At 33.7% G+C, this 17,882-nt stretch overlaps 1 protein-coding gene across 1 annotated transcript in view; it reads right to left on the bottom strand.

Moving 5' to 3' along the window:
* Nucleotides 1-2,327: 2,327 nt before the first annotated feature.
* The window catches only part of Ppp1r3a (protein phosphatase 1 regulatory subunit 3A), a 41,289-nt gene continuing 25,734 nt past the window's right edge, over nucleotides 2,328-17,882 (bottom strand). Inside the window, exons 2-4 of the mRNA XM_020179396.2 lie at nucleotides 10,683-10,741; nucleotides 10,465-10,589; nucleotides 2,328-8,550 (exon numbers count right to left, since the gene is read on the bottom strand). Coding sequence (XP_020034985.2) covers nucleotides 6,187-8,550; nucleotides 10,465-10,589; nucleotides 10,683-10,741 — 2,548 coding nt within the window. The 3' untranslated portion in view covers nucleotides 2,328-6,186. The remainder of the gene's footprint in view (nucleotides 8,551-10,464; nucleotides 10,590-10,682; nucleotides 10,742-17,882) is intronic.

Genomic DNA, 17,882 nt, shown 5'->3' with positions numbered 1-17,882 from the left:
GAAAAGACTTTGCCACTTACAAGCTGCATAGTGTTTGAAAGATTAACTTCTATGTATCTGTTTCTATCCATAACAAAAAAGTAATAGTAATTTTGATATGAAGCTGTGAAAAACAAGAGCTTAAAACTGCTCCAAACACTCAAGAATTGACTATAGTTTTGCTTCTTTTATTGTTATTATTACTGATTGAACTTCTCATGTACAGATCATTTTTATACTCAAAGATTCAAATTGTGACTTGACAATACCTTGCTTATTTATGTAATATCAATTCAATTGTTGCACTTTAGTAATAGTTTAAGGATGAGAATAGGAATAGGTAGGCCAATTAATTCACATGGGAGGAATCAAATGACTTAATTTGTAAACTGTAGGCTTGACCCAGTAGGGCTCAGCATTATTTCATTTTAAAACAGAAAATTTGTATTTATCATGAGAAAAAAACAATTGGATTTCCCAAATGTTGATTTATTAATTGGGAGTTCACCTAATGTGTAAAAACAAAATATGACATTTCAGAGTTATTAGATGATTTAAATGTTTGATATTTATATAAATGTTCTTTGCCAAAAATATTTGATACTGTAACATAAAAGCCTCCTACATAAAATTTCTAAAAGGAGATTATATGCTTTTTAACTATTTACAGAAAGAATTTCTAGACTCTTATATTGATATTTAAGTGCTATCTCTCTGCTGTTTGATAGAGTGTCTTTATGAAATTTTAAATCTGTTTGCACTCAGAATCAAGTCAACCAATACATGATGTTAATGAATTCTATAATATAGTAGACTTGTGTCTGGCTTTTAAATCTTAAGAGACTAATTGCTGTTATATGACATGTTATGACATTTCTAGCCCATATACTGTTTTGTTTTGGACTAAGCCTCAAAAATAGCCATGTCTCTCCACATAGTACATACATCACAACACATAATGTTTCAGGTTACTTCATTACCATCGTTTATTGGTGCATATGTGTATGTTCATTCTCTTATATGTTAATCAGGTAACTGTTTTCTATTTTTAAAATGCACTGACTATTTTTTTTTTAGTTCTATTTGCTTACCCTAAAGGTTGACATGCAGAACAGGTGTGAAATTGAGAGATCAGCCATTTCAAAGGGCATGGCAATGACTGGGAAGATAGAGTTTCTTACACTTTATACCTTGTGATGTTTGTTGATTTTTAAACTACTGAGTTACTTTATCTGAAAACATGTCTTGTTCTATTAATTTTCACCCTAGTCAGTGAATTAAGATGCACATTATGATTCTTTCAATGTATAATAGGTATATTATTTTCCATGAAATAGAATTAAGCAAATGTTTCATGTACTAAGAAGAATTTATAACTATGAAAAATCAATTTATTTGTTAATAGAAATGGAAAGGGTTGTTTCTCTCCTTCTACATCCAAAGGCATCATCACTCTCTCTTGCTTTTCCACATTCTCTTTGCTTTTTCAGCTTATCTTCAGGAGTTTATTAAAACATCCTAGGTCTGATTTGGTTAAGCATATTTAGTTTTAAAATCAGACCTCAGCCAATCCTGTCTGCATTTCAGGGACAGGAAAGAAAGAAGTCATCACTGTAGCTCAATTCTATCCACAAGTATTTTCTGAGGATTCCTACAAATTAGACCAAAGAGGGAGAAAAACCTGTCCCTGTCCTGAACAAGCAGACAATTCAGTTAGGTTAAGTAGTAAAATGCCCAGTGCATGCAAAAAGATTAATGTCATGAGAGATATGAAAATGGAAAGACCCTACAAACTGAATTAGTAGAATATTAGAAAAGAATAGAGACTTGTACTGTGCATAGAAAAATGTGCAGAACTGGATAGGAAGAGGGCAGCAGAGATGACTGAAGGTGTCCTCTAGGCAGAGGAATGTGCACATGCAAAGTCACAGAGAAACAGACAAACCTGGCATGTAAGGGGGTCACTGTGATTTGCTTGATTGACAGAGGACTTAAGGCAGAGGATAGTGGGAAATAAGTTGGATGGTTTAAGTTGGGAGACAATACGAAAGTGAAAGATATACCAATTTCAACCAAGAGTAGAAATTTAATTAGGCATTGCAATGTGTTACAAAATCAGGTCTTGGAGGCTTCACAGCCAAATAAAAATGATTGTTCTGTGATCCACTACTGATTTACCCTTGCCTACTCTAAATTTATTTTCAGGGATATAAAGAATTGGATATATTAGAGAAAGATTTGGGCTTTTAAATTAAAATTTCACAAGATGTATTGTTATATATTTTTAAAAATGAATATATTATGCTTGCTTTTAACAAATATAGAAATGATACAAATTAAAAATCCTGTACTTTTTAAAGACTTGTTTGTTTAATAAGGTTTTAATGTACTACAATAAGGCATTTGTTGTAAAATGTGCACATTTAGAATTAAGTTGAAAACACAGTGAATAGTTAATTTACTGTTTACAGAGGTTTGAGCAAAGTGATGTGAAATTAATGTTCAAATCTATTTTTAAAAGATGAAAAGTAAATTCTGTTGCTAAGATTTTTTTATTGTAAATTTCATGAACACATAAAAAAGCAAATAAATGTAAATCAAATAAATGAAAGTAAACTTTCTAGCTGTTCTCTTCATACAAGTACACAATTGTGAAATTGCCTGGAGAAGATGGCTCAAGCAGACCTTGTTGCAGAACTAAAGTCAAAGTTATTCCCCAGATCCATGGGAACTGAGTAAGACAGGATTCGCTTAACAAAGAAGGTCCTTATTGCATAGTGTAGTTCCATAGCCACTCAGTGAAAATTTAAAGAAAATCAGCTATCATAATAGAAACCAGTAGATGGTCCTGCCTGCAGTTTTGCTAGTTTTACAAGATTTTATTGTTTTGTTTACTTTTTAAGTTTATTTATGTGAAAAAAGAATTTAATAAAGAAGATAACAGGCCTGGTGATACAAAATAATATTCATAACTAGAAAAATATTTAGAAAGCACTACAAATGCTTTTGGGGTAAAATAAAAATAGTTATTTCCCCAAATTTGGTCTGGATATTGTTAACTTTTACATTTAACCAGAAGACAGACTTAGTATGAAAATGAAAAAATATACTGTTTATCTCACAAAATGGTGACAAATATATGGATGTAGATAATCTGTGAAATAATTCACTACTGAAGTACTGGAGCTCACCTGGAAACCATGTCTCCATTAACCTGATGTTCTTCCATGATGAAGGGTGAGTGTCATCTCATTGATTTACTTCCTCTTTGTCAAGAAATCTGTTGTGATATTGGTGCCTATACATATATGGTTTTTAGAGACAATTGTTTTTATACCTATACTTGCTCAACTTGCCAGTTAATTACTAGAATTTTATTTCTAATAGAAGTCTAGCAAGACAGAGGGTGATGGTTATTATATCACCTTTTCACTCAATATATGAAGAAAATGTATAAAGAACCTCTGGGTTAACTCTCTGCCACACCCTCACTGGCCCTTAACCAATACTTGGCAAGATGCAGGCAGCTATGCTTCAAAAATTACCTTACCATGATGATTTACAGCAAAATCTTTGTCACAGGCTGCCAGCTTTTCCTAAGGTCCACCAGTCTTGTTCAACATAATAATGAGACCAAAATTGGTTGCAAATGTCTATCTCTCCATCTATCAATAGTGTCACAAATTCTTATGACTTATTTCAAGTTCTTTTTTTTTTTTTTAGATTTATTTATTTATTTTTTTATTATTCATATGTGCATACAAGGCTTGGGTCATTTCTCCCCCCTGCCCCCACCCCCTCCCTTACCACCCACTCCGACCCCTTCCTCTCCCCACTACTCCGTCCATACCCAGCAGAAAATATTTTGCCCTTATTTCTAATTTTGTTGTAGAGAGAGTATAAGCCATAATAGGAAGGAACAAGGGTTTTTGCTGGTTGAGATAAGGATAGCTATACAGGGAGTTGACTCAGATTAATTTCCTGTGCATGTGTGTTACCTTCTAGGTTAATTCTTTTTGATCTCACCTTTTCTCTAGTTCCTGGTCAGTTTAGTCATTTAGGATTTCTGTATTGCATGCAAAGACATACAAAGATGAGTATTTAAAATCCTTTGGAACTTCATATTGTTTTATAATAAATGTATGAGAAAGTCTGATAAATTAATGCTATGAAAAGTCAAATAATAGAGATAAAAGAGATTATGTTATCTTTTTAAGGGAAGAATTCCCATTCTGGCACCTGTGCTTATACAGTCATACAGTGCTAATTGCATTAATGAAATACGACATATTGACTAAAACTCTTCAAATGTAGAACTTAAAGACCAAGCTCTGAAGAACTGAAGAAATGCCAATGCTAACTCCTTTGTAATTTAGACCGGTCAACAAAATTATCAAGACAGAAATTTTAGAGATAATTTCTAGGCACCGCATAGAGTATTCTACTTGGCTCTCTTAAACAATCAAATATTTGCCCTAAGTTCTACTTCAGGATGTTTATATTTGGTCAACTAAAGTGTTGAATTCATGCATTCATTTTCAATGGGGTTTAAGAGTAGCATGCAAACAGGGGATTGGGAAAAAGGTTATGTATCTAACGAAAATTAAGGAAATCATTTACTACCAGAGGAAAGTCCACTTATATGATTCATTCTTCTTTTACCTTTTCATAGATGTATATATCCTAGATGTGAGAGATAATAATATGCTTGTTTTACTTGTTGAATTTGTCATTACAGGTAAATGAAAAGATTACCTTCTTAAAGGATCAATGTTACATATTTTATGAAAGAAATTCTCTTGAAAAAGAATCATTTTAAAAGGCTTCTTGTGTGGGACATTTTTCCATACTCTTAGCAAACTAAAGAGTGTCACACTATATTTCTATACCTAGGACTAGCTATACAGAGAATCAAAGGAACTGCTCTGCCATAGAACAGAGAACAGGACTTTGCATATTACAAGCCACCTAATAAATAATTGTTGAAACAAATATTTCTAATATCCTTATGATCTAAAGTGATTAATTCTATTATTTCACACCTTTATCCATACATAATTATTGCATTCAAAGTCTCTGCTATCCATGATATTCATTTTTTCTTCAGTAGGTTTCTACATATACCTATTGCCTACTTTAAAGTTTGAGTTTTCATCTCTCAATCTGATAATTATATAAGAAGTATCACTGAAGACTAGGTGTTTGTACTCTAAGTGCACCTTGGAGCATAATTCATTGTTTTACCATGAGAAAAGATTAAAAATTTGTTTGATGGCAAAATGTTACCACATAGAAAAATAGTTCATTTGAATACTTTTTTTATTATTTTCACTTAATGTCTTATGCTTTATAGGTACAAAGTCATTCTGAAGTGATACTTGTGGAACTTTTAATTTAAATTTTCAAGTCTGAATAATAGTTGGCATTGAAATTATTCAGCTGTGTTACGGTTTCTCTTCATAAGAGAAAAACATTGCTTCAACACAGGCTATCCACAAAATTTTGTAGAATGGAAAGATAATTTCCCAGTTGTTTCAGTCTTTGTCAAATTTGGCTTATGAATGTCCTGACTTTGTAGGTATAATGGAGATATAAGTTGTATGTGTATAAATTATAATTCAAGTGAACAGAATGTATTTCTTTAAGTTAAGTTTACATATTTCAGTATACATGGATATTTTCCTAAGTGTATGAAGTAGAGGTTGAAATATTTGCTCTATCAATATACACTGATACAGTACAAAATACAAATTTCATGGTCAATTCTAAAGGATGAAAAAAATCATCTGCCATTGTCCGTGTTTTATCTATTTTTAAAAACTGTATGGAGGGGGAAGTGCTCTCAGGGAAAAAAAAATGAAGCTTTACTGCAGAAGAAATGAACGCAAGAAATAGCACTTTAAGTAGTGAAGAGACATGAAGCATTGCAACTTCATAGCTTGCTAAGGAGCAACAGCTGTACCTAATTTCAACTTGACGTGCTTCAGATCTTATATTCATATAGGTATTTAATGATCCAAACATAATGGTCCTATATAGAATAATTACTTATATGAAGGAGCAAACTCCATACGCATTCCTTTTTAAATGATCCTTCAAGAGAAAAACTGCACTGGCTCTTTGAACAATGAACAGTCTCTTTCACCAATCCAAATGTTTGGGGCTAAAAAGCTTATCTTTCAAGAGAAAACAATAGTAATGCCAGGGTTACTTCTTTTTGACTGACTCTTTTTGTCTCCCCCCTGCCCTGTATAGCCAGTACAATGAAATCAGGTAGAACACCAAGCCTATCATTAAGTCATAATGGTAGATGGTTATAAGAAATATCAGAAACAACAGGAAATAAGGTATTTTAGAGTTGCTGTATTTTGAAATCAGAGAATCATTGATTTGAGCTTGATTTTCCTGGATAGGGACACTAGCAGAAGCAGAGCTCTCAGATTCCTTGTCACCTGAAGAACATTGTGACTGTCCAGAGTTTATTAATCCTTTATTTTCATGCCTTGTTTCATCCATTTGATCAAGAGGTTCACTGATTAAAATCATTGGTCTTACAGATTTTTCCACACTGCATTCTTCTGGTTGGGAAATCTGACCCATGCATCTTTCTTTACTACTTCCTAGTGTCATTATTTCTGAACTTTTGGAAACATCCTCCAGTTCAGACCCAGAATGATCCTGGACTTCATTTGTGGGATTACAGTTATATTCTGATTTGGTAGGAATAATTGTACTCTCCACTGCAATTGCCTGTTTGTAAGATGGCACTGAAGTTTCAGTATGGTGACTGGAAACATGAGAACCATTCTGAGACGCTCTGTTAGCGTCTGAGTTAAAAGCAAAAAGAGCAACAGCATCCAAGTCTGTTTTCCTTGACAATTCTTGGAGCTGCCCCTGATCTCTATTTTCTGGGACTATTATTTTGCCTGCTGATAGCACTTCAAAATGTAAATCCAGTTTTGATGTTGCTTTTTGATTGCCTGTAATGATCTGTGAAGATTCTTCTATCGATGTTCCATTTCCAATGCCATGTTTCTCCCTGTCATGTGTCTTCCCAGGATTGCACATAGACGTGGCTTTCTCCTCCATTTCATCTACATGTACATTACAAACACCTAAACATGACTCCTTTTCAAAATCATTGTCATAGATTACATCTGCTGTAGCTCGTTGACAAAGGGTATAATGTGAATCATCATTTCTCCCTTCATGTGGATCAAAAGCTGCTTCTTTTACCTCGATGGGCTTGTCACTTCGTGCTGTCTCTTGAGGTAGCTTAGCAATTATTGCTTTTTCTCCAGCAGACATGCTTTCTGGAGTACTTTCTGATGTTGTCTTAATTATATAAGCTGTAACTGCTTGTGCTTTCTCAGTAACACCATGATCAGCTAGAGAAGACAGTTCATAACACTGTGTTTCTTGGCAGGTAAACAATTCTTCTGTAGGAGTAGCTTTCAAACTCCTCATGTTATCTCTTTTTCCCCTCATGTCTTTATAATCTTCTTGTTCTTTCACCTGCTCTGTTATATTTGCCTTACTCCTTCTTTCTTTCCCCTCACTTTCCGGACCATTCCAATTTCGTTTATGCAATGTGTTCTTATTCTGATCTTCAGGATTAATCCAATCTGATTGTTTTCCTTCAACTTGGAAAAGATAATCATCCTTCAAAACATTCCCATTTCTTGGTGAACCAACTTGACTACTTATCCCTTCTAAAGTGGTGCCTTTGCCAGGTGACAGATATCTCTGTGGAGATGTTAACACAGCTTCATCCCAATTTTCATTTGTCCTTGGTGAGGGAAGTGTATCTGCTGTGATCGCCCAGGTGGAAATTGCAGTATCTTTGTTTGACAGAGCAGTTAGGTCTCTGTTACTAGCTTTAGTTCCTTCCACACTTATTTCAGAGTGGCCCATTTTTCTTTCTTGGTCATATAAGATTGATTGAAACTTTTTGTTTCGTTTTTTGTTAACACCTAAGCATATTCTTTGCTCCTTTCCATCTTTACCCTTGCCATAATCTTCCTTGGAGGATCCATTTTCTGCTTCTTCCAGATACGTGGTTACATCTGAATGGAAATCTCTTCTTAAACCTTCCCAATCTTTTACTTTAATTTTCTCAGTTCCTCCTTCATAATTCTTATTAAGACCTCCTGCTGTTAGTTGATCTGAGGAGGGATGTGATATTTGCACTCGACTGCTTCCTCGGGCTGGATTAGCATTATCATCCAGGACTTGCTTGCTGCTGATGTGTAATTGCACTAATTCGTCACTACAAGAATCTCCCAATGATGGCTTGATCCCTCCTACATCTGAAGCAATTTCCTCTGAAGGTTGATGACTACACTCATTTCCTGAAGAATATTTTTCAGGGTGGTAAAAATCTCCCTTTGAGGAGCTTTCTGGTGATAAACTTGGAGACAAAGGCCTTTTGTACAAGTTAGTGCATATTTCACCGTGGATTTCCTTCTTCTCTAACCCTTCAGCTTTATTTGGAAAATTGTCTGAATTTGTTGGAAGTATATTCTTTTCATCTCTGGAAGCAGCACTTCTAGTTATTAAGTGCTGATTTATCTTTTGGGATAAAAACAATAGAAAATAATGACCATATGATCTTTTAAAATATATAGAATGCATTTGATAGGTTTTATTAACTCTAATTATCTGGGAGATTTCCTTAACTCATTCCATTTGTGGATTTCATACAAATTCTGGAAGCTGGATGTTTTGGGGAGATCCTTGCAGGCTATGACTTGGGAATGAGATTAGTAAGAAAAGGGGCCCAAATTAATCATTCTTCTTCCCAGCTTCCAAATATCACATTGTATTATTCAACTATTCTCGCTTGTCATCGCTCTTTCTCCTCACTTAGGATATACACATTGATAGCTCCATGCTAATCAATTAGAAAGCAGCTTCCTGGGTGCCCCTTGCTGCATTTACACTTGCTGCAGAGGTGCCCCCATTACAGTTTCTCTTATTAATATGTTTTCTGCAAAGCTTCTGCAAACTATTAATAGCAAAACGTCACTCAAAGAAAAGTGAGGGAGTTAATGTCTCTGCAAATTCTGTTTTAATGACCCTCTGCCAACTGGTACTCAAATGTATTTGAGCTCTTCAGTGATGCCAACTGTCAGGATTTAACAGTGAGATGCCTGTGTTTTTTTTTTTCTCCTCATAACTGACATTTGCATGATCTCAATAATTATATGCAAATCTTACGTTTTCCCCTTCTTCTCACATAAGGCTCATGTTACTTGTCAACTGCACAGCTGTCTTGTAAGCCAATGCCTGTGGGTTCCACAGATTTGGTTGTATTTCCATCTATTATAGAGCTTCATTGTTTTATGCATTAACATCAGCATGGAGCAAATTAGCATCTAAATTACAGCTCCCGTTCATTTATTGGATGTACAATCTCAGTAACTTCTAAACAAACTTTTATATTTGAGCCTGCTCATTGTAATGAGGTATATTGGTGAAGTATGTGATTTTTCAGGGCCCTTTCATTATATTCTGTGGTTTGAAAAAAAGTGCGATGTTAACTTTCAGCTGGTGAGAATTCTCACAATGGGTGACAACTTTGTAGTTTCTTAAAGTTGGAGCAAAGTAAATTGCATACTTTAGTGATGCAGTTGCCACATCACTATAGAGAAGGTGAAATATGTGGGGAAGGAGGTGAGCTCCATTTCTTTTCTGTTTCAGCACTGACACTTGAAGAAGCAAATGTCATTTTAATCTTAGATGATTACGAATCCATGTATCCCAATGATATGAACTCCAACCAAATGCAATAAAGTTTAAATTGCATTATGTGACTCATTTATTTCTATTTCTTCCTTTGTGTTAAAAGTGCTACCTAAACCTTCCCCCCCCACAAAATTCAAAATAAATTGAATGTTCACCAAGTATGAAACGTATGGTAACAAATTTAATAATAAATTGTACAGTACTGAATTTGTTTCCTGTTTAAAAAATTATGGCATGAGCTATTTTCTTTTCACTCAATAATATATTTTACAATGATCTAGAATTTTTGAGATTCTCACAAGGATGAAAGTAAAACAAAATCCCTCTAAACTCAAGAATTATAGACTTGCTGAGTTAGACAGGAAGGACTCTAACAATAATCTAGTTCAGCCCTCTCATTTTACAGATGAGTTTATGCTAAGTGTACACTTGTCATAAAGATTAGAAATGCACATCAGGATAGCACTACCTCTCTTGTAATTCCTACAAACTATTACTCAGAGCCACGGGTAAAGAGATAAGAAATGAATGTCATTAATTTACCACTGAAGAGACCAGAAGCAACACACTGAAATCAAAGTGCCTTGTTGATCAAGCTAGGGATGCAAGGACAAACGAGACTATGCTTTCACATTTGCAAATTATATTAGTTGAAGCTACTGAAAGGCAGGGATTACAGCATCTTTGAAGCATAAATGGATTCATCTTTTCTAATACCATAGCCACCAGAATACTTACAGTCAAGTCTAATTCTTTTTCATTATGTTCGTCATGTTCCTTATTCACATCTTTTACATTTTGATCGCTGCCTTCCAAGTCTTCCTTGTCTTCATGAGAACAAATGATTGTTGGGATATAGGTATCTGAAAAGTTAATAAAATTTTACCTCTGTAAGATTCTTTTAATTGTAGACTTTTAAACTAAACATTGTTTAAAAATTAAATAAGAAGTATTACCTGCAATTTTTGCATTCTCCAAATTATCCTTTTCTGATGGTAGTGATGAGTCTTCTTTACTGTAAAAATTAAAATAAGGTGTTATATATTTGTTCTGAACTACATATTTTAAGCATTTTTAGATAGGGGGAAATTCAAGTCAATAATGAGCCAAATAAACCTTATTTATCCTTTCATATTTTCTTCTTTTACTCTGTATATTTTAAAGCAAATTTGATCCTTTAGAATGATGTAGATACTATTGGCTGTAGAAAAATTTTAATGATTCATACAGTGCCATATTTAAATATGAGATTATATTGCTCACATTAAAACTTATGTAAGAAAAGGAAAAATACATGTAAATGTAGACTAGTCTATTATTCACAAATTTAATCTTTGAAAGTGACAACTTTTTTTGTTTAAATGATAAAGTTTTATGAGCTGATAGTCCACTTGTGATCATTAAATGGCTTTCTAATGTTGTAATTATTATTTTTGGTATTTCAGTTTACTTAAAATTCTTTCTGTTGAAATAATATAACATTAATTCTTTCTTCAGAAAAGGAGGAAAAACAAGCCAACCAAAACCCAAAGCTAAATTTATGCTCAGCCAAAAGATTTCATATGTGAATTGTCACTGGCCAATTTTATAAGCAAGACTTCAGATCGCTCAAATGCAAGCATATATCTTCTTTAAAATTCCATTTCCAGTGGATTCTGCATTCTCATTGCAAAAGATAAACATCTCTTTCTTTCAAATGCAATCTTTGTAGGTGGATTTGTGGCATCTTTAGTATTTAGGTTTTTTCATGACACTCAGTAGGAAAAATATTGTTAGCAAAAATACCCACTGTGCATAGTTATATTGCATGTCAATTAAGCAGAAATATTTGGCCCAGTTTTCAGATTTCCTTGTACTGTCTCAGCTGAATTTCCTTCTAGTGACATTCCTTAATGACTTTTCTGCAACAAACGAAATCTGAAAATTTGGCAATGGCTGATAAATTTGTATAATAGAGTCTATTGCACAGGAAAAATGAAAAAAAAAAATCCTAGAAAGACCAATTTAATTTCAACAAATAATTAGAAATTTGCAAATTCTTTCACTCTGACTATGTTAGAAGGTAATTCAGTTTTGTATATATTCATAATGTTTTGTAAATTTTACTAAAAACATTCAGCACTGTCAGTGGGCACACAGGTGAAAATAATGTTCTAATGAATATAATTTCATGGAAAATATAGTTTGCATAATTGATATTGGTTTAATCTATAAATTTATTTTGTTTAATGAGACCTATAACTATGCAAAGATTTATTTTTATGGAATACAAGTACAAGCTAATAAATCTTTTATTTTCCAAGTGCATAATGTCTAGATGTTTAAGATATATAAACCACTTAAGCAACATTTAATTTTTCCTATCTCATCTTTATTCTCAAAACATTACTGAGAATTTTATTTGTAGAGAAAAAAATCATACCCCTTCAAAGCCTTTTGTTTTTATTTAGTCAAAATACAATGATTTTTCTAATTCAATTTTTAAAAATACTTCAATTTTTAAATAAATGATTGAATCAAATAGAAACTTTTTTGACTCATTTTTGGGACAGTCGATTAGGTATTTAGTGTGCTTTATTGTGACTGTGTCTTACAAAAGTGTAATAAATGCAGAGAGATGAGGAAGAGCTTTGCATTCAGAGATATATACAAGGAAGAAGAGTAGAACTAAATGAAATTCAAATATTATATCAAATACATAGGAACAAAAAGTAACAGAACATTTGCAAAATTCCTAAAGAGAAAAGAATAAAATTATATCAAGCAATATTTAAAAAGATCTAGAAAGCCCGAGAACTGTATCGTGTTCATAGATAAGAAGGAAATATTATGGTATTAATTCTCTTCGACATTGATCTACACATTCAACTCAATTCTAGTCAAAACTATAAAATCATTCTTCTCCAAATTTGAACATAAGATTCTACAGAGAAAAATGAAGAGTCAATGATAGCAGGAATATTTCTGAGAAAAAGCAGAGAGAGGAGGCATTGCCTTAGCTAATTATAAGAGTTCTTATGAAGACTTAGCTATGAAGACAGTGTTGTTATATTGGTAAGGGACAGATAAAGTGAACAATGAAACAGGGCTGAGAGCTTAGTGACTGAATAATGCACATCTAGAACTGGGGCAAATTAACATGTCAGAAAATAGGAAAATAAAGGACTTCTCAGAAAGAGAGCTGGGAGAATAGTGACCCATACGGGGAAAGGTGAACATAGTACATGTTTAGAAACAACTCCGGATAGATTCAAGCCGGAGTGTCAAAAATCTTGAAACTCTTAGTAGAAAATATCCACGATACCTTTCAAAACCCAGATTAGGAAGTGTTTCCTTAAATAAGTGAAAAGAAAACACACACTATGGACATTAGTCAGTTAAGTCTATTAAAATTTAAAACTTCTTCATTAAAAATTCCATACAAACAGAAATTGTGAACTGGGAGAAGATGCTTGCATTACAGAAAATCAACAAAATAAGAACTGAGAATACATAAGAAACTACTATAACTCAATAAGGAAATGGAAGTAATCCATTTGATGGGGAGAAGGAAGACAAAAAAAAAATCAAAGGAACACATGATCAACAAGCACATAAAGAGATAACAGAAAAATGAAAATCAAAACCTCAAGTGATAGCATGTATGCTCCCTGAATTGGTAAAATTTTAAAAGCTTATTGGTACCAAAAGTGCAGGATGAATCAGAGCTACAGGCTTTCTTGTCCATTGCTGCTGGGAAAATAAACAGCAAAAACAACTTTGAAAAACAGTTTGAAGCATTCTTTTCTAAAATTTAACATTCATATAATCCATAACCACTACATCTGCTCCTGGACATACTCTGAAGATAAATTCTAAAACATACCATCTGAGACAGTTACAGGAAAATGTGTGATGGCACTGTTACACTTTTAACTAACGGATATGACCATTAACAGAAGAGCAAATACAAAACTATGAAATATTATGTAGCACTCAAAATTAACAAATCAAGGGGGCGTACAATACAGATAAATCTTAGAAATCTAACATGAAATGAATGGTATTAAGTTATTCTATCAAAGGAGATTTTTTAAATAAAGCTATATATTCTTTTTAATAAAGCTAAAATAATATAAATATGTGTATATACCAAAGAATAAAGAGATTATAATAAAAAATTTATAGGAAAAAGAGCTTAATTTTTAGGATTATACTTACATGAAGTGGGACTAGTTAAGGGGAAGCCATCAGTACTGGAAATGACTAAACATCATTTATTTCTTTGGGTGATTGTATTTCAGGGGATTATTACACTATTTAAAATACAAGTAGTTCAATGGTAGTTTGAGATAATTTATGAAGACAAGTAGGTTGTTCTCTAGTTTATACTGCAGGATGCTATAACTAAGAGACAAGTCTGAAATTCAAAGTAGAGTCATACCACCATTACATCTAAAGAGATTAAATAGATTTAGAAAATTTGAAAAAGAAGACAAAAAACTTGGTTGTTTAGAATAGTGTCCAGAACTACATATGATTTTATGATGTAAGTCAATGAATTTTTAAAAATATTTCTCACATCCTCTTATAGTCTTTGGATCCATTTTGATCAGGAGATATTCTTATATTTCTGGATTTCCAGTGATTAACAGTGCTTGGCACAAACTAGGTGCAGTAAGAGCTGCTGATTGAGCGCACACCATCCTTCTACTGCTCCTTTTTCCTTTCTATGTCTTGCCAACATTATCATGACATTGTTCCCCTCTTCTTTCCACATTAAAATCTAATTTTGGAAATGGATCTAATAATTTAAAGCATGTACATTTTCACATGCCTTCTAAGACTTAAAGTATGACCCCTTCCAAAGTTCAGGACAATGCTTTTAATTCTGTGGTCAAATGATTAAACACAATTTTTAAATTGTTTTAAATTTAGAAATATAAGTACAAAGGATATATATTTTGGGAGCAACAGTTCATTTCCAGTGCACCTTAAATCGTATAATATAGTTCTCTAAAATATTTAATCATAAGAGGGGCCATTCATTCTTGTAATAGATATTTTGAGATCTGCTATGCATCATCAACTATAATAAGCACTGGGAATCAAAGATGAATAATCTCTAAATTCTTACCTCAAGGAAAGATACATCACCAGGCTCTTGTAATCATTTTAATAAGTTATAAATGTTATAACAAATGAGATATGATAGCTACCTCCTTAAAGATAAGAAGACAAAATAGACACTGTCAGGAAAGTTAGGGAATTTTTCACAAAGTGAGAAACACTCTGAGTTAGCTTTTAGGGACAAGCAAGAGATTTTCATTTAGAAGAGAATGACAAGGAAACAGCAGGTGGTCAAAGATGAGGGTTTGGAGGAAGAAAATCCGGGACTCAACTGGAGGTAGTTGAGTTAAACTGTAAAGGATTGAGCCAAGCAAAATGACTGAATTCTTTACTTTTTAACCAGCAGAGTAGGGGTCAAAGAGATTAAATGGGAGACAGACATGACTGATTTACTTTTAAAGAACTTGTCTCTGGAAGTAATGTAAAGGTGGATGGAGGATGGATGGGCCACAGAGAAGCAAGAAGACCAGTTCTGAGTCTCCTCAACACTACAGGCACAAAATGATGAGGGTTATGGATGTTGATAGTAAGAACCAGATATAAGTCAGAACGTTTTTTGAGGGGTGGGGCATTACTGGACCTTGAACACCCAGACTCATGCTTGCTAGGCAGGCCCTCTACCACTTAAGCAACTATGCCAGCCAGTTTTTGTGTTGGATATTTTCAAGATAGGGTCTCCCAAACTATTTGCCTGGGCTGACTTCCAACCGCAATCCTCCTGATCTATGCTTCTGAGGTAGCTAAATTTATAGGTGTGATCCACTGGTAATTTAAGTTACAAATTTTGATGTTGCATCAGTATAACATGCTGATCAGTTTCCTGTAAATAGATTATTTTTAATGCCTTTCTCTACCTAAACTTGGTCACTTTTTTGAATATTAGAAATCTACAGTGGAGTGAATACCTATAATCCCAGCACTTAGAAGGTTGAGGCAGGAGGATCTAAGTTCAATGTCATTCTGGACTACTTAGTGAGACCTGTCTCAAACACAAAGCAAAAATACCGAGAAATCTTCCAAGACCTAAGGCAAGGAGAGTTGTCTGATGGTTAACTAGTAACTGAAGTCTTCTTCACCACAAGTCACCAAGATGTGGATTTAGTGGGCTGGTTGGCCTCTGATGTCTTACAGGGTAGGTGTTCTGCTTGTTGGATGCCCATGTAATCTATTCCAGCCTTCTCTCCAGTCTTTGATATATACTCCTACCTGGCCATTGGTTTGCATTCTAGTCCTTCACTAGAGAAGATAAAATAACTTCCCCATCCATACTCTAAATAGTGCTTGCAAGTTTATTTTGCTAGATTTTGACATTCTACACGGTGACTTTCTAAGGAATTATAAATTGAACCCATAAAGGAACTTCAAGCATCACAATTGTCCAGGAGCCCTGCTACCATGTCCCTCTGTTCTCAAATATATAACAGTTCCCAGAATTACTTTTAATATCAGAAACAACATGACTAGCTCTGTAAATGCTAATTCATGTACCTGTGCCTGGAGAAGATGATGGGGAGTAGAGAAATGATGAGGTTAAGAATCTCCCAAGGCAATTCTGATGTGAAGCTGGATTTGTAAACTCCTAACACAAAAACAATAGTATCTCAGTGCACCAAGCCCATTGGACTTAGTTTTGTAGACTCCTCCAGAAGATGACAGCCACTTCAGAGATTTCATTTGTTTATATGGATTGTTTGGTCCCAACCCAGTCCCCATACTTCTTACTAGTTTTATGTGAGTTTGCTGCATGGTTTGCCACTATTTACACAATACGTAGAATGAAAGTGAAATCAAGGATGATACAGAGGCTTCTAATTTGAGAATATAAAAGGATGAAACCACCACCACTTTAGTTGGAGAATTTAGAAAGACACACATGGGTGAAATAAAGAGAATAAGTTTCATTGAAGGAAATGTGTTAGACTTGGAAGTCCTTTGACAAAAGGAGAAATAAAAACTAATGCTGCTATAAGAAAAATGCCTATGTTTGTCATTTTTTTATCTTTACCTCTCACAATATTAGACTTGCACCTTATTTGCAATTTGAGGTAAGCTTACTCCCTATTTCAAGAAATTGGACATAATATCAAAATTGTTGTAGTGACCTAGAATTGAGACTTAAATAAGTATACACTGATTGTACAAAGAAGTAAATGACCTCTAGTCAACAGTTACATTTAAGAAGTATAGCAGTAATTTTAAACTTATTGTAATGTATACCCATTCATTCACTCAACTGTCATTGAACAAATATTTTACCAAGTATTCACAAATTTCCAAATGTTGCACTATATCAACCAAAATAAACAAGGCAGGAGTCCTTGCTTTCAAAGGCCCACAAGCTAATTGGGAGAGCCAAGAATTGAATAAAGCAAGAACCCCAAAGTATAATGGCATGCTTACAGAGGAGCAGAGTAGGCTAAAAATACCTTCCAAGAAGACATGGTCTGCAAGTTGAAACCTAACCAAGATATAGCATCAGCTAGAGAAAATAGGAGTAGCAATTCCAAAGTTAAGGTATCCTGTTCAAATACTTCTTTAGTAAAATAGCATTATTCTAAATATGCCAATGCAAGATACAATTTAAGAAAAATAAAGATAAATACCCAGGGCACCAATTGATAGTGAGCTAGTTGTTATTTATTTCAAAAGCTTCTTCAGGAACCTGAAACTAGATCTGCTGGGTATCTTTGAAGTAAGGAATGGGTTCTGCATTTTAACTGGAACCTTGTATTTAAAAGCACTATTCTAACTGAGCATTTCGAAAAGGCAACAGGCAAACCCTCTAAGACTACAGGACATAGTGCCTGGGAGTACCTCTTTATGGCTGAGACTTTTCAACGAAATGCACTCAGTCATTCTAAAGACAGTTGCAGCCCTATATACAAAAGAAAATAATTGTGTGTGTATCTTACATGTACCCAGAAAAGAAGAAACATATTGAAGAGAGAAATCTCATGTACTATGAAGAATAAAATGATAAAACACTGAAGAGAACTTTCTCAAAAGAAGAAATTCAAATGGCAAAAAAGCACATGAAAAAATGCTCA

The sequence above is a fragment of the Castor canadensis genome, chromosome 2, assembly GCF_047511655.1.
Source record: "Castor canadensis chromosome 2, mCasCan1.hap1v2, whole genome shotgun sequence".
NCBI lineage: Eukaryota > Metazoa > Chordata > Mammalia > Rodentia > Castoridae > Castor > Castor canadensis.
Note: the sequence above shows the minus strand (reverse complement) of the source record. Positions and strands in the feature narration are given on the sequence as shown.